At 33.3% G+C, this 25,815-nt stretch overlaps 1 protein-coding gene and 1 long non-coding RNA gene across 15 annotated transcripts in view; one reads left to right on the top strand and one right to left on the bottom strand.

Annotated features, from left to right (window-relative positions):
- pyd (zonula occludens-like protein polychaetoid) overlaps positions 1 to 25,815 on the bottom strand; it is a 47,538-nt gene that overhangs the window by 4,147 nt on the left and 17,576 nt on the right. For 3 of the 12 annotated variants that reach the window (XM_014242038.3, XM_014242076.3, XM_036373610.2), the window contains 10 exons: positions 14,550 to 14,719; positions 9,653 to 11,200; positions 8,824 to 9,412; positions 4,879 to 5,112; positions 4,022 to 4,593; positions 3,801 to 3,952; positions 3,637 to 3,736; positions 2,342 to 2,546; positions 2,006 to 2,279; positions 1,520 to 1,649 (listed from right to left, as the gene is read on the bottom strand). In XM_014242038.3, coding sequence (XP_014097513.2) covers positions 1,520 to 1,649; positions 2,006 to 2,279; positions 2,342 to 2,546; positions 3,637 to 3,736; positions 3,801 to 3,952; positions 4,022 to 4,593; positions 4,879 to 5,112; positions 8,824 to 9,412; positions 9,653 to 11,200; positions 14,550 to 14,719 — 3,974 coding nt within the window. Of the gene's footprint in view, positions 1 to 1,519; positions 1,650 to 2,005; positions 2,280 to 2,341; positions 2,547 to 2,968; positions 3,213 to 3,636; positions 3,737 to 3,800; positions 3,953 to 4,021; positions 4,594 to 4,878; positions 5,113 to 8,823; positions 9,413 to 9,652; positions 11,201 to 14,549; positions 14,720 to 16,581; positions 16,725 to 20,182; positions 21,070 to 23,029; positions 24,372 to 25,815 lie in introns of those variants that run through there. The other 9 variants (XR_004978795.2, XR_004978796.2, XM_014242043.3 and 6 more) reach the window with 8 other exon arrangements.
- On the top strand, positions 270 to 16,909 carry LOC118683000 (uncharacterized). Of its 3 annotated transcripts, none has more exons than XR_004978834.2 (3): positions 270 to 525; positions 16,467 to 16,675; positions 16,750 to 16,909. It is a non-coding gene; the product is annotated as an uncharacterized lncRNA (long non-coding RNA). The 3 variants fall into 3 exon arrangements; XR_004978833.2 differs by having other exon boundaries at positions 270 to 675; XR_011395078.1 differs by lacking the exon at positions 270 to 525 and adding an exon at positions 16,235 to 16,401.

Raw genomic sequence — 25,815 nt, 5'->3', positions numbered from 1 at the left:
GGTTCTATGATACTTTAAAACTTGATTTGACGAAAACTAATATAATTCTATGAAGTTTCTTTCTCATTACATTATCTGATTTAAGTGTGTATGAATGTGTATAGGTTTTAAATTAATTATACTGAGAAAAGACAGATGCAATTTCATCGTAATGCAGTTATTCATACATAATTAATTAAGATTGAAATTAGTTTTCGTAAGTTTGCGATTTTATTGATTTAAAAATATAACATATTGACCACTTCTTGTCCTACGTTTTTGGACCTTTTTGAAGGAGTATACAAATCAAAAAACTAAAACTGCGTTGGCCCTTGTGGTTCGCGAATGAGTTTCTTACAAAAAATAACTCATCTTTAACTTTGGGCATTTGACAAGCATTTGGTATTCAAGGGAATTATTGTATCAAAAATCAATAAATACAACTCTGCGCTTTGATGTCAGGAAATAAAATTTGCGTGTGCAAAATGTAAAAAGTCCGAAAGGGGTAAAGTGGGAAGTCTACGGGAAGAAAGTACATATTGCTAGGTAGTAATCTTTGCTTCTTGTTTCTAAATGTAAAATATGATTTGATTATTGTCCTAATCGTTTTACAAATCAATAAAATCTTCCAAAGTGTCAAAAAATACCAATTACATATTCTATCAACTGGTTTGTAGGGTTTAGTACCTTGAAATTGTACGTATATTTCCATTAAGACGTCTCTTGAATTTTTTCTTATTTAATTATTTTCTAATTTTCTTCTTATCAATATATTTTTGTGAATAACCGGCGATTATTTTTTATTTTTGTAACAAACATTCCAACTCTTTATTTTGCAATACCAATCGGAGTTATTATATTCACTTGTAACTTGCACCAAATATTTATTTAAATACAAATATAGAAATTCTAAGGGAGTGTAAACGGATTTCGAAAATGTTATTTATAGGTTAGTTCAGTACCACGTATTAATATATGTAAACTTATTCTTAAGTAAAAGTAGATTTATACTATAATCTATGTGAATGCATTATAACCCACAACCTCATTTTATAAGGCAATCAGAAATTAACTAATTACAAATGCTAAGAAAAAGTTAATTTAGGGAATAAGCAATGTATATTTTTCTTTTCTGAGAGTTGAATATGCAGTATGAATATTTAATTGTTATCCCGAAAAATGTTTTATTTTCATTTCTTTGGTTTTGCAAAATAAAGGTATATCACCTCGTTAAAATTATTATTTTTACCTCAGTACAATATTTATGAAAGGTTTGCTTTGCACATAATAAATTTTGATTAGGATTAACCGGGATAAATCACAACTGTATTTTGTATATAAACAAAAATAAAAACATTTTTCGTTGACACATATCCTTGAAATCAGTGATAAAACAATGGAAAAGATAAACAAATTGCTGAACCTTGAATGAGCTTATTGATAACTTGATTAATTGTTCAAAGCAATATCTAAGTTTTCCATTTGTAAGAAAAATTTATGTGTATATAAGTAATGTAAGTATGTTTTTTGTGACCTTTACCTCATATTGTGATGGTGTCCTGTTGTACCAATTTGAGGTTTGCGATATAATTCAAACGCGGAGCCCCGCTGCTCTCGACTGCCGGCCAAATCCAGTGGGTTTCGTTCAGGTGTATGTGAGGGAATATTTCCTTAAACAAAAGATGAGTTTACAATTTACATGACTGCCATTATAACTTTATTACTTGATAGAATTAATCCTGAGTAAATAGATTTAGTCCAATGTAAATACGACCCCCAAATATGAATATACAAGTATGTGTACCCGAATATACAAGTGTGCGATCAGTGGACGCAAAACAAACTTATTTTTACAACTGAACTATATATTATATATATATCTAGGTATTCCATATCATGCAGTTCTGATAATTATTTAATCGAATTTAAAGATGCTACCATTTAAACATGAGCCAAAGTTTAATACATATGTGATAGTCCGGACCTAATGTTTGTACACTATTCCTGTGGTTAACATTTAGCTTACCAATTGGAGCTGGCATTCCACGATGTGGAGCAATATAAGGTCCTGTACCACTGCCGCCGTTGTAGTGGTGGTTACCAACATATCCGTTAACTGGAGGTGCAGGATATTGTGACTGTTGAACGTAATTACCACCGCTGCTATATGTTGGTTGCATGTTGTTATTATTATTATTACCATGGCCTGGTGAGCCAGGTGTTTGCTGGGAGTAATGATGATGAGAGGCTGTCATGGGCGAATAGAAAAATCCATTTGGTGAACGCGGAGAGCTCGAGTCCTGGCGATCAATATTTCTTTAAATAAATACATACATTTATGGGAAAATATTTTTGAACGAACCCCACTTTCCCACTGTCCTGTGTTGTTACCTCCTTGCATTGGTGGGCGGTAGTTTTTCGGCTTGGGTGGTGGAACTGGTTTAAAAGGGCCAGTACCATTTGTCGATGATCCATTACTGGTGTTATTGTTTACATTTGTCTGCACAATCAAATGTGTATTTTTCGGCAATTTGTTGTAATCAGCTTGCGTAACGGAGTTATTGCGGCTATTGCAAAATGTTTTTCACAGTGATGTTATCGAAAAATTAAGACGCGGACAAGTTGAAGGACAAGTGACAACAAAATCGGGTGAACAGAGGATGAAAAAGATAAAATATTAAGATACATGGGAAAACAAACACAAAACTAACGTAATGAGCTAATGAGAAAAAAATATACTACATACACAAGTAAATTATAATGTCTGTTAAAATGTAAATAAAAAAAATATGGCTACAAATAATGCATATACATATATAATAATTATTGCGTGCATGCAATGCATAAAGCTAAAGTCAACATTCGACTCGACTTCATCAGTTATATCCGCTTTTCACATTGCACTTACGTTAAATAAGTTCAATAGCAAATGGGTAAATTGCAAATCGTACGGTGTATGGAAGAATAAAAGAAAGAAAACATTGATACATAAACTTCCTACATTAGGCTTTATTCGTATTCAAACAAGTGTGTCGTAAATTGATATAGTTTCATTAATATGATATTTTTGGCGTTCTAGAATTTTTTTACAGCCGATTTTCTCATAGAAATTAGGCGCTAAGTTACATGTAGGTATGCACAACATTGATTTACTAGCCAACATTGTCGGTTTACAAGCCATGGCTGGATGTCGATAATGCAAGTGTATTGGATGTAAACGTAAATGATATCTTCTTCACCGTTTCAAAGAAAACGTTTTCAAATTAGTATTGAGTGGGTATGTGAACATTTAAAACGCATGTTATGTAAAGAAACGTTTACACAATCAGAAATTTCAGTTTTGATTTGTTGTCATGCAGTTTATTTTTTTTTTTAAAGAAATAAATAAAACATACTAGTTACTCATTGAAAAAGCAATCATTTAATAAGTAATACCGCGGGTATATCAAATGTAATGCATTTGTGACTTAACGGAAAAACAAACCACAAATTTAATTAACCACATTTAGAGCACTTTTAAAATGTATTAACGTTTTCAATATTCTGTCCAATATAAAATAAGGGTACTAATTTTCCTTTAAAGGTCTGATAGCGGCCTAATATAACACCCGCGGTATTCATTGTTAAGCAGAATATAAAATTTCTTAATTTACTTACCTATATTTTCCATAGTCGGTTTTTGTTTCGACTACCGGTTTACGTGGACTGTTCTCAAGTCCCGAATTAGATGATCTATGCAATTGCCCGTTACGGGAATCTAATAAAAAAATTTAACAATTCGTTTAATTATATCATAGGTAGCAATGTCAGATAGAAATTACCGATATTTCTAGCTGTATTGGCTTCATGATAAGTGGCTCTGGCCGGACTTTGACGATTAAGATCATTGGGACCTGAAAAATTTCGATGGTCGTGATTGGTGCGGGCATAGTCCACACCCTTAGAGCCAATGCCAACTGGTGGTAGCGGACGACTTAAAAAAAGAAACGTAATGTATATTAAATTTTTCAAATATATTATTATATATTTAATTCATACTTACTTTGCATTCGGCACTGACTTAAGATCATCGGGAGCATTCGGCCCAAGCCTGCCTAGATTTTGTACAGTTAATTGAGAAGCATTATATGAATCATAACTGGACATACTATCGTACGAACTGGCATTTGGCTGTGTTGCTTTATTGCCCATACTTGGTTGGGTAGATATGGCTGCATTGAGAAGGGCTTGTCGCTCTAATGAAGAATGTTGACGATCGATTGAGTCGTTGATATTGCGAGAGATGTATTCAGCTTGCACTTCATCATTGACGATCGCTTTGGCGAAGAGACGTTCCTGAGCTGATCGGCCCAACGTACCACCCGAACTATTTGTTCTAGAAGGTGGGGGTATCTCTCCCAGACCTGGCTTCGATTGACGATCGATACGCGGTGGCAGATCAGGCGCATGCATCCCATACAAAGAATGTGGACGTGCTGAAGGTGTTGTTGAAGAATCGGTCACTCCACCGCTTGCACCAATTATACTTGATCGTGTCGCATAAGTCTCATACTTATTGGCTTCTATGGTTTGTCGACGATTAGAAGGTGCATTAACGGCAAGCTCGTAAGGAACCTTATTTTTATAAGAGATTAGTTTAATACGAGTAGAAATTATCATTCTTTATTTTCACAAATGGACAAGGTTTTGTTAACATTTTACTAGCAGTAATATTTTTGACAAACGTAATATTAGTTGTTTACGTAATATTTCAATCAATCGTAATAATTGGTTGAATGTACGAATAAATAGACTTAAATAATTTCCCGCATTTTAAATGTTAGCAAAATATATCACAAATAAATTAACATACGTATGTGTGTATAAGGGTGAATGGCTGTGTAGATGTGTGCCTCTTACCGTATATGGAGGTGGTAGTCCATCACCAACTGTATCTCTATCCCTATCCAAGTTATCCTGATTAGTGGCAATTGACGGATCTGAGCTCGATTTAACCAATTGCGGCAAATTGCCAAGGGACAATGATGTCGATGGTCCCGGACTTAATTCCAAATCGGATTCCGGACTCGATGCGTACGATAAACGGGAGGTGGTCATTGGGAAGAGGAAATCATCGGACAGGGACTCAATAGGCTAAGGGTAATTCGTTAGTGATATGAAGTATAAATAAATTTGTAGGATATTATTGTAAGGCAAGGAAGATATGATTGGTTTGATCAATATTTGTATTTACCAAAGGGCGAAACAAAAGTCGCATTTTAATACGAAAACAAAACAAAGAAGGTTTTAAAAGTAGCAATTAACGTTGAGAGAGTAAACATAAAACAAAAACAATTTCATTACAAAAAGAAACGAAATAAATTTAATAACATATATAATTAATGTATATATGTATGTGTAGCCGAGCGATGATGTCCAATGAAATCGAATAAAGTCAACAGAAGCCGGACGAAGGACAATACGAGTAAGGAATAGAGGTAAAGTACATTTCATATTAATTGGGATGAGTTCAAGAGTAAGGGATTAATAAAGCAGGGAAATGACCATGATGACATTTGTCGCAATGAGTTTCATTAACATGGGAAAAAATGAAATAAAAATACAAAAACATTTAGTTAGCAACAGTGTGATATGAAGGTATACATGTATGTAAGCATGTTTATAAGTATACGCCTAATAAATATAATGGCATATTATTAGAATTTTGTTTTTCATCTACATATGTATATTGTACATAAATATTAAAATGATCGAAAGTGTAAGTGTAAGCATTATTAATTCTTATATACTTATAATATAATAGAAAACCAATTTGTTAATGTCTTTAAAAAGCAAATTTACTCTCTGGTACACTTACATATTAGCATATATAATACATACATATGTATATGTTTGCAGAACTTGGACATCAAGCTAATAACATACAGAATTATATAAGTACGTATATTTACATTATAAATTTGACGAACAATTCAACACACACACATTGTAACGGAATATATGCCTAGGGAAAATTTTTATACAGATGCAACGAAGTAACTTTACGTGGGAACTGCGAGTTGCATTTGAGATCATAAACATATGTATTTGAAACAAAATAGTGGCTTACACCATTCACCATACGTGCAGTTACCTCAATTCTATTAAATTAATATTCAATCTCATGCCATACGTTCATTGCTACTGCCAAAGTTATTATTTGATTCAGCAGAAATTCTGCTTATTTTGTTGTTGTTGTTGTTGTGTAGCTATTCTTGTTAAAGTTGTGATAATGCATGCTAGGTGGCGATGAATTTTTAATTAAGGAAGCGGAAGGAGGGTTTAAAGTGGAAAAGTTTCTAGCAGCCGGTGTAGGGACTTCACTTCCTTCTACTTGGGCATCAGCTTTATTAATATTATTTAAAATGTTTTTGGATGAATTGATTACAGGATGGTCTGTTAGTGGCATGGACGCCTCAAAATTACCGCTGTGATTATCTTTCCCGTTTCCACCGTTATTGTTTATTATAGTAGTACTGGCCGCAATGTCGATTTGTTTGTTGTTTTGTTTACTATTTGCAATTAAATGGGAGTTGTTTATACCAGTTTGCGAAGCTAACGCATCGGTGTTAATTATAACGCTTTCGTCAACTCTTGCTAATGACACAGGTTCTACTGACCTTTGGAACGTGTTAGATTGATCTGTTGTTTTGCTATTGAAATATTCATTTGTGTGATTTCCCTCTTTTTTCGTATCGTTTAGTAAATTTAACTTCGAGTCAAATATCGCCGGTTTATGTATGAGCTCGTTGTAATAATAGGCAGTGGTACGCGGTTCGACGGTATGCGGTGTACGTCCAATATTTCGCGAGGATGCTGTACAAATGGATCCATTACTTTTGGTATTATTTAGATTACCATCACAGCTATTGATCATTGAGAGTCCATTTATAGCAGAGGTTATATTTTCTATTGACATACTATCATGACTTCTAGTGCTTTCGTGGTTTAGCTGCCCTGATGGACTTAGTAAATTTGGTTGGGAACTGTGGTACTGTGTTACTTTCTCAAAGGATACATTACTGGTGTTATTCGAGAAATGCATACCTGAAAACTTTGTGGCTAAACCACCAGGCATAGATGAGGATGGCTTTATAATAGGCACAACTTTGTAAAAGCAATGTTGCTGCTTTAGCTTACCAGCTGGCGTATTGGGAATGGAACTATAATTTATTTCGTTTCGTAATGGTGGCGGGCGTGGTGGTGTTAGAGACCTTTGGTGCGTTAATAGTGAGAAAGAATTCCGACGCCCAATGGAATAACGGGCAATTGAAGATGATGTAGGGCGACAGCAAGGGAAGTTGCATGGTGGTGCGATATGTGGAGGGAATATCATTTCATTTGAGGACTCTGGGAGCTATGGGATTATGGAGGGATGTGAAAAATATTCGAATTGTTAGAAATTTAATAGTTACCTCCACCAGTTAATATAGATAATAATTTAATTATATTACATATAGTCTACCAAATTACAACATTATAAAAATATGTCTCTCTTTGTATGTTCTCAATGTTAGATTCAGCTATTCGAGTGAGCTAAAAGTGGCAGCCATATTTACTATATCCATGTAGCAGATTTTGTAAAAGTATTATGCTACCATTGAAAACATACTTGGATTATTGAATTTGATTAATATTGCTTTCAAAATAACTTTTACTTATTTTAACATTGTATCAGTGTTAATATTTCCTATATACACATATTCTATAGCAAGTGAAACCCCCTTTTAATTCTCATAAAGCAGGTTGCTATTTTTGGGAACTCTCACAATCTAAATCAGTCATACATACATACATACGCATGTAGATACATATGAATTTGAATCTGTTCGATGATTGCAAGAGTGAAAGCAATATACATATGTATGTATGTATGTGTTTATGAGAATGGACAATTTGAAATTAAAAATGATTTAATTAGAAGCATTCAAGCGGCCTAGTCTGAAATTCCATTAGGCTATCTCGAAAGTTTATAAAAATCCATCCCTGAACGAATTTATTAAATTATCTAAACCAAGCTAGTAGCAAAAAATATTAATATACATATTAAAAATAAATGAAAAATTAACATTTTTCCCGTATTTCTTTATTTTTTTCTTGCTTGGATAGTGCCTTTATTCAAGTGAACCAATAAATGAAGCACTATATTACAGCTGCTGAAGTTTTACAGTTACGAAAGACCCTTAACTGAAATAATATTTCGATGTGTGTACATTTTTTAATAAAGTACAGTTCTCCTTTAAATAATCAGCAAATCATTTGCTTGTAGATTAAATATATGTAGTCGTTGTAATCAGCATTTGCTTTCATAAAAATCAGTGCCTCTAATCAAGTGAACCGGACTGTATATACATTTATGTCTTTATCTCATTCGATAATTTGACTTTGTACATGATTTTTTTTAATAAAATTTAATCAAATCAATTTAAAAATGCCATCGAAACACGTGAAATTTGAAAAGAATTGTGTGGCTCAAATAACTGAAATTCATAATTAATAAATATATGTTTTTGTTTTTGATGATGTATTATAAAGATCTACTATGAAATTATTAGTAAATAAGTCATATTTTCCCAAAATACAATAGTATTTTAACGAGTAATTTCCTTACAAGGCATAAAATCGAGGTTAAATTCTATGTAAGTATATCTGAGCAATTAGGTACATTTATATGTACTATGTGTTAAACTAATATACATTTGCTACATAAATTCGGTGAATCATTTTATTTAAAATAATATAGTTTTGAATATTTGTGCGAAAATTATTAAAAATATTGTGAATCACTTCCCTAGATTCTCTTACCTTTGACTCAGACATCCACACCGCTCCACTTTGCTGCAGATCAATTGCATCGCGTAGCTTTCGATACCATGATTCCTCATCGTTCAACACAATCTGGGTGCTAAATATATGTGACCAAATGCGTTCGAGTTTTTGACATTGTTCTAGCAATTTTTTCGAGCTCTTGTGTGCCGATTTAGGCAATCCATGTCGCAATTGTTTAATGACATGTTTACTGTCAGTCTTCAAAAATATAACAATCGGATAGAATTGCGCATAGTTTAGACGGTCAACCGCATTTGGAGTTATATCCAGTAGGGCATGTTTGCCGCGATCCATTATATCTCGTATATTTGACAAGCGCACTATTCGACATTTCGAATTCGACTTATCATCATCTTGTAGAGGTACAGAAAACTTGTCGCGGAAATCCTTAGCAAGCTTTTCACGTGCTAAATCAGAGATTGGGCCAAACAGTACAAGCGGTCGAACGAATCCGGGGTGACGCAAAACAACTCGTTCATATGCAGGAAATTTTGATATGCTGTCGGCAAAAACAACGTCATCCCAATTTTCTCTAGAAAGGCTCTTAGAACGACGATGAGTAGACCTGTTATGTAAAGAAACAGTCTATTATGAGTAACGTTCATTATTCTTAGCTAATCGAATGAATGATGAAAAACAATATTTTAATGAATTGAACAAGTTAGAAACGAGTGAAATTCACAAAAGCATAGTAGTAATAGTAAACGAAAATTCATTAGATCAGTTTTTTAGGTCACAGTCGAAGATCGATTAAAATGTATAAAAGGCTAGGTTAAATAAATTTGCTTAAAACAGTGAATTTTACCTCCTTCTTCTGAAAAAGTTTCCGCGAGATTCATTTGAATTCATTTCTTTTTTGTTTGCATTAAATTGTGCTGTTGCCAACTCTTCAGCCCGGGATTTATTAGGGATAACACCGCGCTGCATCTCTTGGTGTCCTCTACCTATCTTCAGCACTTGCCATGAGCCAACAACACCGTTGTGTAATGTATCGATTACACGAAAAACGTCTCCGGCTTTGAACGCCATCTCACCTTTCGAAGGATTGTCACAGTGAAAGTGTGTTTTAATGTGAAAGGAATCCCCACGTTGATTCGTCACCACCTCATCATAATCATCCTTACAAAATTGCACAATTAAATCGATGCGATCTTGCAAGCTGAGTAGAAAAAGAACAGCTTCTTCACGAGTTACACCATGCATGTCCATATCGTTGACTTTAAGGATCTTATCTCCAGGAGCAAGTCCTTGTAAAGATGCTGGGGAACCAGGTTGAACGGCCGTTACAAATATTCCAGATTCGTTTCCACCCGTCAGTCGTATCCCCACGCTTCCCTCTTTTTGGAAGGATATAAATCGTGGCTCCGACGATTGTCGCGAATGTGCTATTTGGTCTGACTCAAATACTTGTCGACGTGTACTATAAAAGTCCTCTGTGTTTCCATTACCACTGACACGAGGAGGAGGTGGTCGAGGAGGCTCATCGGTTCGTGTACGGTTACTATTTGGAGGGGTTACTGGACGGTCGAGCTGTGAAAGTGAAACACCATCCATGATGGGGCCTCGTGAACGACCCCTTGGTGTCAGATTACTTTTTTCGTCATTTAATCCATTTGCTACACCATTCATCATCGAACGAGTTGGCGGTTGAACATATAAATTCTGAGATGAGTAATTTGCACCTCCCAAATATGGATCATCCAAATTATTACTGCAGTTGGAAATCTGTGCTTGGTGACTCATATATAAATTCGATTGTGTTGCTGAGTTATTTAACTGATTGGTCATTGCTGTTACCGCCTGATTGGTGATATCGCGTAAAACCACCAAGTTTAGACGTTCCTTACAGCCATCGATAATTTTTTTTGCCTCCTTCAAATTCATTGTGTCTCCACAATTTGTGTTATGTATTCTCGTAATTACATCACCTTCTTGCAGCGAATAGCCATTGGCAGTTAATTGGTCACGCGCTCTCGTTGAAATTTCTTTGATGAATAATCTACAGCCAAGCACAATGCCATAGTCATCCTTTTTGCTGCTCTTTGATAGGGTAACTTTGATGGGTTGCGATGTATTATTTTGCACAAAAGTAGTATTCAGCGAATTCGATTGACTCGCGGTGTTAGGTATCGAACTCGCTGGTTGAGTTGGTGCACCGTTTGCATTCGACGCAGCTATTCCTACCGAGCTCATGCTATGGGAATGATGATTCTGTGCGATGGAACTAATAGGCACACGTCGTTTAACCACAAGCGCCACGGTGTTGCCGCTATCCCTTAAGACTTGTACAGCAGTAGCATATTCAACATTTTCTAAAGACACTCCATTGACCGATATTATACGATCGTTAACTCTAAAGATAAAGAAATGTAATTTTGTATCATTAACATTAAACATACATATAAAAAATTAAAAAAGCCTACATTTTTTTACATATCTACAAAAATTTTCATGCTTGTAAATAAAGAAATTTGCATCGAAGCTCATGCAAACAGAGCTAATTATCACCTTAGGCGATATTACCAGAAACTACTGAGTCATTGAAACTTTAGTTAACCAAAGAATAACTAATGAAGTAATTTTCTTTTTTTTCTTTTTATACTCTTTCATATATATGAGGAAGTGCCCGAATCTGAAGTTGAAAATAATTCAATTTCAATTTGTAATTAAAGAACTTAAAAGAAGTTTTAATGTAGCTATTCCTATATATGTTTCCAAAACTGTAATATTATATTAAAAATCATATGGGGGCTCCATAAGTTTTACCTAACCGTTTTGACCTCCTCCATATGGATATTGGATTTTGATTATGACATTTACTGACTGAAAGGAACAAACCTAGAAATCTAAATGAAACTATAACATTGTTAAAATGAATAAAACCGATCTTAACTTATTATGTGAGTAAATTTTATATTGCCTGTTGAATAGGTTGAGTTGGAAGCCGGCATCAAACCTATATTCTAAATAGTGATACCTGCACATCTAACTAAAGCACCATAGATACATGCCATAAAACATATGATTTAAATAATAAGATATACATACTCGTATACACCTAATTCGGTTTTAACATGGTTTTAAATGAATTATTCAACGATTTAATTTTGCGAAATATTCATCATTCATCACAAATATAATACATCAAGATACAAGTAAGTTTACTGGCACAGGAGAGCTTGGTAAAAACATATTATAGGCAAATTTTAGAGTGCGTATCTTTGTTTTCTCCAATAACTATGCTTGGGTAAGTATACATTATATATTTATTAAATAAAATATTTAATAAAATAAACATTAGTACTTGTTATTAAAAAAAACCTTGTTTTTCACCATTTTTATTAGGTTTTAAAAATAAGGAACCAATCACTTGTTTTTGCATACTATCAATGTCTTTTTTGACACGATTTTTTTCTGGAACCAATCTACCGTGTAAAAACAGATGTAGGTGTAGTATATTTTATTTGACAGTTTGGCCAAACTCTTCGAAATATGAAATTATATTTCTAATAGATGCCCTGTAGAATCGTTTCTCACTCCATTTACGTCGTTCATAATCGATATGTACTTAAATTATTCATTTAATTACTGCCTCTATGCTTCACGGTAGAAGTAGTGTACCTTAGGATCAAGCTCTTTTCGTTTTAGCCGCCTTACATAACTTTTACCCTATCTAAACACATTCTGTTTATCTTTATTTCGTCAGAAAACAGAATTTTTTCATTCACTTGTTGTCAAGTGGCTTTATTTTAAAGCGATCTCCAAACAATTTTCTCTATTGCGATCAGAGAGCAGCGGCTTACTCCTGGAAATAGTTTGTCTTCTCTTAATGCTGTTTTACGTGTTATCCTTCTATGTGAAATTTGTTTGGGAAAACTTTAGAATACAGTCCCAGGATTTTGGGGATAAAATACATATGAGGGGATAAAAGATGTTCTCTAGATCAAGAATATAGCGGCGAGAAACTTATAGTTTTCGAGATATTTTCCATTAAAGGGGAAAATTTCGACTATTTAAAGAACGTAAAATTTATGATATATGAGTACGAGTAGTCTTATATGTACATACACAAATCTACAAGGTAAATAAAGTTTTCGCATGGTTTTAACCTGCAAGCCTTTCTTCATATTTACGCAACAATATCAAAATTCCAATATACGCATATACAAGTACATAGTATATACATATGTAACGCAACTAAAATATATTTACCGAATTTTTAAATATTTAAGCTAAAACAGAAATAATAGAAAAGGTAAAAGTCAACTATGTCAACCATTGTGACAAAGAACGAAATATAAGAAATTAGTTTGTTCAGCAAGCATACGAGTATATGTATCTGCATATATATAGTATACGAGTATGTAAGTATGTATGTAGGTATTTTAGATTAGGGGATTTATTCACTTAACTTTAACTGGCATACTTACAATTATTATTAGCCCGTATATTTCGACTTATTTTCATACATACAGACTGAACTTAAACGAAATAACATATTTTACTGCGTTTAAATATTTAACTTCGGCTGCAAATATATTCAGCTCCACGTTGCCATGTACGTAGCTGCTGTCACTTGATTCAATATAATCTTATAATTTAACGAAACCTACTAATAATATATAATACTAATCAGTCATTAATAAGCAAGTATTTGTCCTAAATCCCAATACTTTGGAAAATGTTTAACAAACGGAGAGGGAATTTTGTACACGGGTTTGTTAACTACAATATAGGCAGAATTGACGGACGGACGGACGGCGCGATGTTTTGGATTGGGATATTCTGATTACGTTATTTTGGAACTAAATTCCTACAAAGTGGAACAAAGTTAACCACATTAAAACAAACAACCAATTTCAAACAATTTTTAACTTAAAATTACGTATACCAGGGCCACTTCTAGACGCCGTGTCGAACCGAAAGCGAACTTTCACCCGTTCTTAATTTTATTGGTATCTGATTCTGTTAAATATGAATATATTATACTTCGGAGAACTCGTTTAATAATTTTTTTTTTTAATTTATACATGCAAGTACACATCTTTTAAGAATTTTTACGCCCTGAACAGGGTATATTAGGTTTACAAGGAAGTGTGGAACACCCAGAAGGAAACGTCTGAGACCATATAAAATATATATAACATTTATACATATACCATATAATCAGAAACTGAAGGACCGAAGTTAACGTTTTTTCTTGTTTCAAGTCATAATCGGAATAGAATTCAAACTAAAAGTGAAAATTAATGGAAGCAACATTTTCCGCTACACAATTTTTAATTTCATTCAATTGTGAAATTGTTTTCGTCTTAAGTAAGATTTGTGGGACAATAAATATCTATAAGTAGTTCTCAGTGATTCAAAGATAATTATTAAATAATCAAATATTACTGTACACTTATTAGTACAGAGTTCAACTCTTTTTTTTAAGGTGAATTTGACTGGAATTCTTATATTTCCGTATTATAACTTGTGAATGAAAAATATTACAAGTTGGTAAGATATTTATTACGGGTTTCGGTTAAATATCTCGCATAAAGCTGTTATGTATATGTTATGTGTCACTAAATCGCCTGTCAGAATGAAATTGGAATTCCTCGTTGATATTGATATCATTGCGTAAATATTTTAGGAATACTAAATATGCCACATTTAAATATGTATGTAAAATGTATATATTTCTGCACAACTTCACTTACTGCAAACGATCTTCGGCAGGACCACCCTTAAGAACGTCGCTTACAGCTATAGATGGATCACCGTTGGCGAAATGTGGGTTGTCACGACCGCCTGAAACTGCAATACCAAACCCATAACCCGGAACACGTGTCACAGAAACTGTGTGGTATTCCCATGTTGTACGATCACCCTGTAAAAATATAAAATGAAGAAAATAAATATTAATACGCTCATACAAATTATGAACAGACCTACACATGTGCATTCATAACTACTCCAAAATGTATGTGGGACGGCATGTACAAGAACGGAAATGCATAGCTCTTCCGTAAAATAAAAAAAATATGCATTATTTGTATTATGCGTATACATACAAACTCATATGCCCCTACTGTTTTAAAAAATACCAAATGAAGTGTTGGCAAAATAATTATTTACCCTTGTTATGAGGTTAACTGAATCTAAATACGACATACATATATTATTTGTCCTTTACGATTAAAGTTCTTACAGGGGTTTACCCTCCAAAAACGTACTAAATTGTTAAAGTGAATTTTTTTCAAATATATTTAAAAATAGAAATATCGATATTATCTGTACTTATTTTAGTACAGATATTTGCAGGTTTTTAATATGATGATGATAAAATCTCATTATTGTACCAATAGGTTTAATTTGTTCGACTGGATTTTTTATTTTGGTCAGAATAATTAATGTTTATAAAATTTTTTATTTCGTACAGTTGAAGTTACAGAAAAAAATCTAACCTGTTAGAAGAGAGAGAAATGTTGATATGGAACTAAGAAATATGTATTATGCACTACCATTATTATTATTATTGCCGACACTAAAATTTATTTGAGTTTATAATCTCTAAAAGCATCACAAAATAAGTAAGGAAGTTTTATACTCTCGCAACTTGCAAGAATCAAAGCCCGGGACATTACTTCAGGTGTTGGCAAAGTTTTATATTAAAGGAAGTATTGATCCGATTAAACCTATTTTTGACACATACTATTATCGAGAGTTTCATTTATTTATTTTATTATATGAATTTAAATTATAATCTTACACATTTACCCATATTTTCGGTAAAAAGTCAACTATAGGCACTCCACATATTCAGTACGTAGTGGCTTGAACAGTTTTAGTTCGATTTAGACTATTTTTGGTCACAAGGTGGCATTCTTTCAACGCATTATTCACGCAAAGTGAATCCAATAATTGTTGTTTGATTTGCATAGTGGAAAGTGAAAGAATCAGATGAAATTAAAAATGGTGTTATATGGCAAATAGGCGTGGTTGTAATCAGATTTCGCCCATTTTCGCACTATTAACATAGAAATATGAAAATAATGATATGTACCGATTGGTTGAAATCGGTTAAGCAGATCCCAAGTTATGTCTAATTTTTAACGCGGTTCCTATAAAATCATCTCATACCATCCCAGAGATAAAATTTAATGTCTCTGGCGGGTTTACTGCTTGATTTATCGCGCATATAGTATGTTTTTAACAGCACCGTTATATGGATAGAGGTACTAAAAACATTTGGTCTCACTAAATTTTGCTATTATGACGTTAGCGGTTTAGGAGATATTCACATTAAACCTATTAGAGGCAAGACCAAGTCAAAAAAAAAATTAAACTGCAGATGCCCCACCCTGATGTGATCCTGTATAACAGTCTTGTATCTTATTGTGGAGCTATATCTAACTAGATTAGTTTTAGGTGATACAAACAACCGTTAGGTGAACAAAATTATTATACTCTGTAGCAACAGGTTGCGAGAGTATAAAAAGAAACTGGAAGCTTATCTTATTGTAAACAAACTGAAATTGTAGATAAAATTATCTAAAATTATCATAATAAGTATATGAGTAAATATGATATCATCTCACAACAATTTAACTATATTATCTTTATACTTTATACAGAATGCCATCTAATGTTTTAATTAATTCCAATAATAATTTGGTTAAAAATGCTATGCCAAAGGATAACAAAAAAAAACATATTTATACAGACGCAATAAAGAGGCACTTTTCTTACCAAAATGTTATTCGGGATATAGTCTGGGAATTTCATTTTCAAGGAATGCGAAGAATCACAGATGAAAAAGGAGCCAAGCTCAGATTTCGTTTTGGTACTACTTTCCTAATTTAGTATTACATGTCCCAAGAAGGTCTTCATAATTAATCAATGCTCTAAAAATTTTAGGCTGAAAATCGCACAAACCATTTGGTTATACACAAGAATTTATGCTCAAATGTCTTCGCTACATTTATGATGACACGGCACTTGAATATTTGACCGACAGAAATATCTTTACATTTAAAATAAACAAGAAAATATAAATCAATGTATTCTTATTCACTTTTAAACACTCAAATGTGCTAATAAACTATTTGTGTTTATTTTGCAATTTCTTTATGGGTGTTTGGGAAATATACGCGCAAAAAAGCCGCCTAGAAAAAAATGTAAGCTCTGTGCCCACACATTGAAACGCGATACGAAACTAGACGACTCGCTTGTTTGGTGTGTGGATTGAGCTCACAAAACGTGGCTCGGCGACTCGTCTGACTTCATCAAAAATCAAGAGAACATATAATTTATATGTATTTGGATATGTGTATATCTGCGAGCATTCACAAATGCATGTTTGGGTATGCGTGTACATTGTACAAGTGTTCATACAAATCCAAGCGAATGCACTCCGAAAAGGAATATGGAAAAATAACGTTGAGGAAACAGTAATGTAGATACCCATGTACATACATATATACATACGTAATTCCGTAGAATGAAATGTAAACAAAAATGTGAATAAAAACTAACAAACAAAATGATACCGAAGCGCTCCGGCTTCATGTTTACACATACACATACGTTCACATGTATCTTCAACTTCATTCCTACAAGTCGTCAGACGTTACCTATATACATACATATGTGTACATGCGTATGTTTGTGTTTATAAATACCTTCCGACCATTGTACAATACCAGTGTTGGATATTGGATTTTATGTGCATTTGCCTACATTAGTACGAGCACACACACATAAATTGACAGTAGGGTACAATGAGGGCCAGTAAAGTAGTCATTCCACATTCTTTAGCGGAATAAGCTTGGTTAAGTTACCTTGTGCAAGTGTGTATGTAAAACAAATAATTTTTTAGATTTTTTCAAGTTTTTTTAAACTACAGTGTAGCAGTTCATTCTAACATAAGCACGTAGGTATTTGCATGTTTATAAATACACATGTATAAAAAATGTATTGATTATTTAAACTATTTTATTAGTAGTACTCGGACTAGTACTTACATGGAGATTAAAATAACACACACATTTACATATAAAACACATAGAAAGTCTTTAATTTGTTGTATTTCTTGTACGTACATATATTCTTCTAATAATTATCAAATAAATTTTTAAACTCCCTTTTTACTCTCCCTCTATGTTTCCCTATATTTATTTATAATAATATTTAGGGGTTGCCAATATTAGCGCATCAATAATAAAATAAAAATTGTATTGTATCTTTAGTTATTAAATACAACATGCATCCGTTGAACCCAATACACAATTTCAATGAGGTGGAGTCGCATGTCAAAAATAGTTCCATCAATAGTTCAATCTATACAAATAACCTGGAATCAAATTTAAGACATATTGGAAAACTCGTGTTCCGCAGAGTTTCAAATCACGCAGGAAATTTCCATCTCTTCTTCTTTCTTAATAGTTTTGAACGCTATTGCAGCACAGTATATGTAGGTTAAAACGTCAAACGATCTCAAGAAACACCAAGGCACGCAGTTTTGCGCAACAGTTGAGGCTTTACTTCAGGCGTCACGCTGACAAGTGCATATGAGTGCATTCATACTGGTCGCAATATAAACATGCACATGCCTATTTAAATATATTTACTCCCTTTTGAATAGCCACTTGTATACACTTGTTGAAAACGAGCTCAAAAGATAAACATCGAGTTAAATAGAAGTGCTGAAGTATAATTATGAAAGCACAAAAACCATCCTAGAGTATATTTTTACAAACTTACAAGTACCTATATAGTATATGGTATGTGTTAGTTTAAATCCACTTATGTTTGGGCCACTCACTGGATTACGCTCAATAGAATTTATATACATACGAGTATATGTAAGTATTCTTTAACTAATATAGTGAAACCTCAATATAACGAATTCAAAATTGTTAGTGAAAAAAAAAAACGAATTTATTATTTATTCGCAATAAAAATGTCATTTGTAAATTTTCAAATTAGCCAAGCTTTGAGTATATAACGCCCGATTTGAATAATATAATAATTAGACAAGCTGAATTTGCAAAAGTATAGCATATGGCTTTTCAACTGAATCTGAGAAAATTGTTTTCGTTTTAACTGCTAACAAAGCGAATTGCAACTTTATATCATCCAGGTATTCCTACAATAACCATCCATTATTTCATTAATTTATAAAGTTGCAACTACCAGGAATTTCATCATCTGCCTGTTAAATTTTTAATATTGAATATTAGTATTACATAATGTGTTTGCTATCACTATCATTTCTACAAAAGGCTGTTACTACAATAAGCTATAAAAATGTGGCAAGTTTTCACGGAAAATTATAAGCAGCTGCGAAAGTATCAAAGTAGATTTGCACTTGTACAAACCTTAATGAAAGTATGCAGATTTTAACTAAAGGTACAGGACTTTTATGTGATATAGCCGCGTATATAAGTATATGTCTTTTATAAATTTGCAAGTGACTTTCATTTTCTAGTTCGAACACTAATTAATAAACCTAGTTTTCTCTTTAAGTTGTTAACTTGCCAGCGTTACTTAACGAAAAATTCAGTAATTGAATAATAATTTATTCATCAGAAAGAAAGTGAATACAATTTGCTATTAAAACACTAACTCAGTTTCTCTCGATGTGTTGACAAACCTTCATATATAGGTGCAATGTACCTCTAATGGTGAAATCACTATACTTCACTAAACACAGAACAATCGGAACTCACTAATGCGCTGTTGGTATAAGAAACGAAAAAAAACTCTAGTAAACAGCACCAGCAACCATTCTATAACCAGATTAAATTCGCTTTCGACTGAGTGATTAGTAACCACAGCGCCTATTTATGCCTTTAACAAGCATAATCAAATCAAATAAAAATCTCAATCAAACATTGCTGGAGTCAATGACGGTGCGCCAAACGACGCTATGAACTCGTCCCGGTGCATTGAACGTTTTCGCTTGAATATAAACCAGTTTAGTTATGTTGCCAAACGAGATGCCTTTAATAAATGAATATTGTTGAACGAAATACAGATCAAGAAAAAAACTTGCTCATATAAATATACACACGCATACCTATAATTTAATCGTTCTTCGTTGCCTTCTCACTTTTAAAATCGTGTGAGGCGGATAAGTGAGAATATACATGTGTAAACTCCGATTTTAAAATATTAAAGTAAATATTTTTGTTTAAACCATTCAAGTTCGTTTCATAAGTCTTTAGTTTATACAGTCTTTATCGCATTTTCCTTAGTATTCTGGGGTTTAAACAGATAATAGAAAATAATAATTCCAATTGAATTTGTAGCCCCATAATTTCAATAATTTAAATGAATGATGTATTACCTGTTGAGAGTCAAGCCGAAAATTATTGTTTGGCAAAGCTAGCTGATTGGTCCCAGGGGAGCCTATACCACTATCCATTATATTTCTTAATCGCGCTGATTGATAGTAAATATTTAAAAGTATAAAGTATAACAACTAATATCACTTTTTTACATATTCGGTATTTTTATGCATTTTGGATTAAATTCAGCCGGAATTGGGCACTGACTTTCCTTTCTTTGTTACAAAATTTACAGTAATATAATATGAGTAAGTAATTCAACTTTTTCCTATGTGTGAGTTTTATTTGTACGTATTGGTAAGCATGACAAAAACACGCGAATAACAGGTTAGCAGAGGTTTCCTTTATGATGCAGCAAAAGTGTAAACAGGTATTTTCATATTTAGATAGAAAACAGGAGCCACTGGATTTGCATTATTTATCAAGCATATATATAAAATATGTACATATACACATAATTACTCGAGCAATTTCACTTAAACACAGTATATTGATGCACACTAGCTCTCTTAAGCTTGATTTTTAATTGAAAAAACCTTTTGCAAAGAGGTTTAATAATTTTTACTTTTATCATTCGGTGTACTGTAAGCAGATTTCACATTCACTTTTCTTCTATTAGTCGTTGATTTCGTTTATGCAAATGCATTTTAATCACACTATCCTCACTGAAATGAGAACTATGCTCCGCCAATGGTACCACGTTTACGTGCATGGATGGCAATCAACAGGCACGAGCACAGCAACATGTTAGAAAAAGTACAGATCTCAATGTTCCAATACAGGTAGATACTATTCTACTGCAATGCAACCCGCACCGCACCTTACGTTTTTCGATGGTGCTTTAAAATTTGTCCGCTAATCACAACCGTTCGCGGTGAAATCTCGCACGCTTTTGAAGCTACAATTGGACTCATGTAAGAGCCTGAGTACTGGCTTGAAGTTGCTCAAATGCTACGCTACAAAGACGCAAACACACTCAACCGAAATGTTAAACTACCTGCTACCCGATTTGCTCTCAGACACATTCCAGCGAAGTTGGCGAGCACAAGTGAAGAAAACCAAAAAGGTTCGTATGGAGAACGCTTAAGCCACTGCTTCCTCTGCACAATTAATTTCGAACACGACTAGACTGACTGAAACTGAGTTCAACTACAAAACGGCAAAATTGCTACTGAATGCTACACAGTAGCACAACTGCTCTATATTTTGTGTGAAATTACGACTTAATATATGAAAATGTTCAGGATTCTTTTCGAGGTGTTCAAAGTGCGTTGAAAATCTATACATGAACTATAATTTTTAAAAAGGACGGTTGTGAAAAAAATGTCAAATACGCAAAATATTGCCGAAATTTCGGATCGGGTCAAAGAAATACTGAACTCAGAAAGTTTCATAGTAAACTCATTAGTTTTTTCATCATCCATAACGAACTACAAAGAAAATGTACTCTCAAAAAAGATAAAAGCAAACATGATATTCTAACCTAACTTTTAAGTGTGGAAAATATTTCTGCTTATCGATAAAATAAAATAATAAAATGGTGAAATGCAATAAAATCATTTCCAGGAAAATCGATTCACAATTCACATAAAATGATGCCAGCTTTTGTGAAGGATTCTACGGGGTTTTCTACGCATCGGCAACAGCGTATAATGAAGTCAAAGTAGTATAGCGAATCAGAAGGAGCTAGCGACGTTGGCGGCGGTGTCGTCCTTCTGTAAAGCAATTTAATGCGTTGTCTCTGCTTTGAAAAGAATAATGATTTCTGATTTCTTAACTTCGGTTGGTGCTTTGAATTTACATTAACTTGCGAAATGTCCTTAAACCATGGAGGGGTTAGAGAGTTCCTCCGAAAAAAAACACATGTTTGTAATATTGTATAGAATTTATCATCTTTTATATATTGACTTGTGAAGTATACACACACATACAATTTTTTTCTCGAATTAAAATGACAACTTGACTGTAATTTGAGAAACAGATAAGTTTTTAAATAATGTTACAAATATAAATCATTTAAGTAATAATAATAATAATTTTGACCCCTTCACTCTCGCATATAACGAATCAATCAACATGCAAACAGATTCATTTCTCATAAAACTAGCTGCCATCCTTCCAATACAACAATTTCCAAATTCAAATCAATTTTTGGATATAACATTTCTTGTTAAAAGATAAAATAGCAGAGGTTCAAAAATAAGAATCCCTTGCATAACAAACCTTTGAGTTTCTTAAGTTTATCTGCTTATCACTTGCCATATATGGTAGAGCACTTTAGAAAAAATGTTGATTTTCATTCAGAACGGATAATTGTCCATGCATTAGAGTGCTTTATTTTAGGAGATATAGTTTGTAAAAAATTAAAATGTATGCCGTTGAATAAATGTTTTAAGTGCCATGGTGACGTAGTACATTTAAAAATTCAATTACGTATATAAATAATATAGGGCATTTTTTCGACTTTAAATCGTCTTTCGATAATTTTTTTGGGAGTTGAAGGATCCATTTCAGGTAGCACAAAGAAAAAAATTGTCGCTATAGTAGGAAACAACCTAATATGCGTATATACAATACATACTTTTTTTAAAAGAAAAGTTTAGAATTTTTAAAGAAAAAAATGAAGAAATAGATCTAAAATTGATATAACGTAACGCTAACATATGTATGGTTTCAAAATTCAAACAAACTCACTCTTCATTATATATAGATTTATATCTCACATAAAATGTTGTACACTAAAACAGACCATATATTTTAAAGAGTGATTCATGGTAAACTAAAATACTCTTGTTGTTATATTTTGGTATGAAAAAAGTCGTATAAATCTTGAGTTGCCATTTTACCTTTTTCCTACGTCGATTCGACATAGTGGAGTATGGGGATCCCCGTCCACTTGCATCATAGTTTTCAAATTTTTCCGAAAGTTCATTGTGACTGTAAGCTTTATCTTTGTCCTCCTTATCGCCAACACTACGAGCCAGACTACTAGCTCGCGAGCGACTAGTCTCACCATTTAAACGCTGCTTCTGTATTAAGTACATTTCGTTTGCTAAACTTATTTCGGCGGCCGCTTTCCGAACGTTGCGACGACTTAAAGAAGTATTATTGTGGTTTTCATTCCTACATTTATCCACTGTTGCAGCTGCACTACTGCTAGCCAAGTATTCGCCTGAAATATGCACTTTAGGCGTGGTTACTAACTGCAGACCAGCAGCACCCGTTTCCTCGGGAAACTCATGAAGTTCATATGGATAACGCGGATCCATTGCTTGTCCCGCTTGCCGAGGGTACATATAGGCATCGCGCAAAAACATTTTCGTTGTGGTGTAAATGCGATCGTCAATTTGGTAAAGACCGTTAGCACCCGGACCTTCTCCTCCACCTATGATGCCGTTACGTATAAAAGCGGTGGGCGTGTATCCGGCGCGTATATAGCGGGCTTGTGTATTGATCGTGTTCAGGCCACCGCCATTGCCACTACTGCGCCGGCCCGTTGCAGACTGTGGAGGCAGCACAGTTCTGCGCTGTTTAGCTTTGAAACTGTGCCGCCGTGAATTATACTTTAGAAGCTTCATTGTAACGTTTGTGGATCGCAGGTCATTCGATATATTACATGTAATTATATCAGCCTAAAAGTAGGCAACTTTCTGGTTACTTCCGAATGCATACACACATCAACACGGCCGATGTAAATACATGTATGTTTAGGTATTATTGCACGTACGTATTTCTAACGGTTTTAATGAAATGTTTTAAAAATTTTGTCGCAGCTACATTTTCCTAGCACTTTCACTCGCGAATCTTTGAAAACGAATGACTGAAATTATTTTCGTAATTTTGTATTTTTGTTACGGCTCTTCTTTTACCCAACGCGACGCATGTAAAAAGACAAAGTAATAAGCCAATTAGTTTATGTGATTGCTTTCGTCCAACATTAACACGGGCTGGTGCTATGCCACCGTCTGCTTTGTCACTTCGGTTTTGTATACCGTTTGTAAGTCTCTTAAATTTTTGTAAATATGTGTGCGTACTATATGTACGTTTATCTGTATCTATATCTTTTAAATTTTATGCAGTTAGTTTGAGTGTTTTCCAAGTCGTCACTGAAATGACACACTTTAAAAAACGCCCTTCGTAGGCACTTTTAATTTGTTAATGATGAGCCAGTCATTTTTCTCGATTTTTTGTGACCTGTTAGATTTAGTTTTCCGATTACATTTTAATTCTTTTATTGACCTAAATACCAAAAATTGTATCATCGTAACTTGGTAGCAAAAAAGAATTTACATAAGTACACAAGTATTGACGTACAAATTCATATATTTATGTGGTAATCGGATAACGTTAAGCAAAATTTGACTGTAAGTACATATGTATATTCAATCATATAATTTTGATACATATGTACATAAGCAATAATTTCTCACAAAATGTTTTAATGAAATTATTAATGGTGGTGTCAGTAGAAAATAGCCGAATAGATATAAATTATTAAAATATGTAATAAAAACTGTTGACGGCAATAAATTCGAAAAGTAAAATAATTTTACTTGGTTTTAAAGTTCATTTTGGAAAGGATAACTTTTGACCAGAACGCTAATAAACCCGTTGAGCTCTAATTTTTTTTCAGAATAAAGACCTCTATACGAAATACCCGTGTTTCCGTTTGAAGCTTTCGAGCACACTTCTGTCAACAGTCAGCGCCGAATTGAAACTAAAATGAATTTTAGTCAAAGAGGTTCGAAAGGAAATATCTAACAAAAGCGATACCAAACAAAGTAAAAATGTAGGCAGAATTAATTGTTGCTGCACTTTCCAGTGGAATTGATAAGCCTTACAAAATAATTTTCTGCCTGTCAACCCTATTCGGACGCCGGGGCGTATACCACCATTGACAGAGAGATTTGACAGAGAACACACAACCTTTGCTTTTGGTGTACAAATATCAGTTCAGCCAAGATTTTATGCTTATGTAAATATTAGTATGTGATAAATAATAGTTTTGTGTTTGGTTGGATTACATTAATACTGTACACAGTGCAAGGCAGTTGAATAATTTATTTATTTTTACCCAAAAACCATTTAATACTCATGCATTACACAAAACCTGTCAGGGAAGTCATAATATGGGCACGCTATCTAATATGACGGAAGCAAGGGTTAGGAAGCATCTCTTATATAAGAAGAGTGAATAACTGTGAATAACTATTTACGTATCTCGCTACTTCAATAAAAGTACTTTTTTCCAGTTACCAGTTAAATAATTATTTCTAAAGAATGTCGTTATAAAAGAGGTGCAAGTCAATTCCAATCAAACTTTTATTACGTTCTTGGGATGACAGAGGTTTGAATGTGTCCATTTCCGAAATCCTTTTAGAAAAGTTTGTACTTCAAACCGAAGGTGAATCTTGTAGCATGAAGCTATGACTATGATAACTGCAATCAAAATAATTCCCGATTATGTCTTCCAAAAAAAAATTTAAAATATTTGTGAATCAAATAAAATTATTAAAATACTTGTACACAATTTTTATTTCTTCTGACTGAATGTGACTGTTAAATTAGGGGCGTATAGCGAGCTAATCAATTGATTATATTTTTATATACATATAAAAAGTTAACAAAACTA

This window comes from Bactrocera oleae, chromosome 2 (genome assembly GCF_042242935.1).
Source record: "Bactrocera oleae isolate idBacOlea1 chromosome 2, idBacOlea1, whole genome shotgun sequence".
NCBI classification, from domain to species: domain Eukaryota; kingdom Metazoa; phylum Arthropoda; class Insecta; order Diptera; family Tephritidae; genus Bactrocera; species Bactrocera oleae.
Note: the sequence above shows the minus strand (reverse complement) of the source record. Positions and strands in the feature narration are given on the sequence as shown.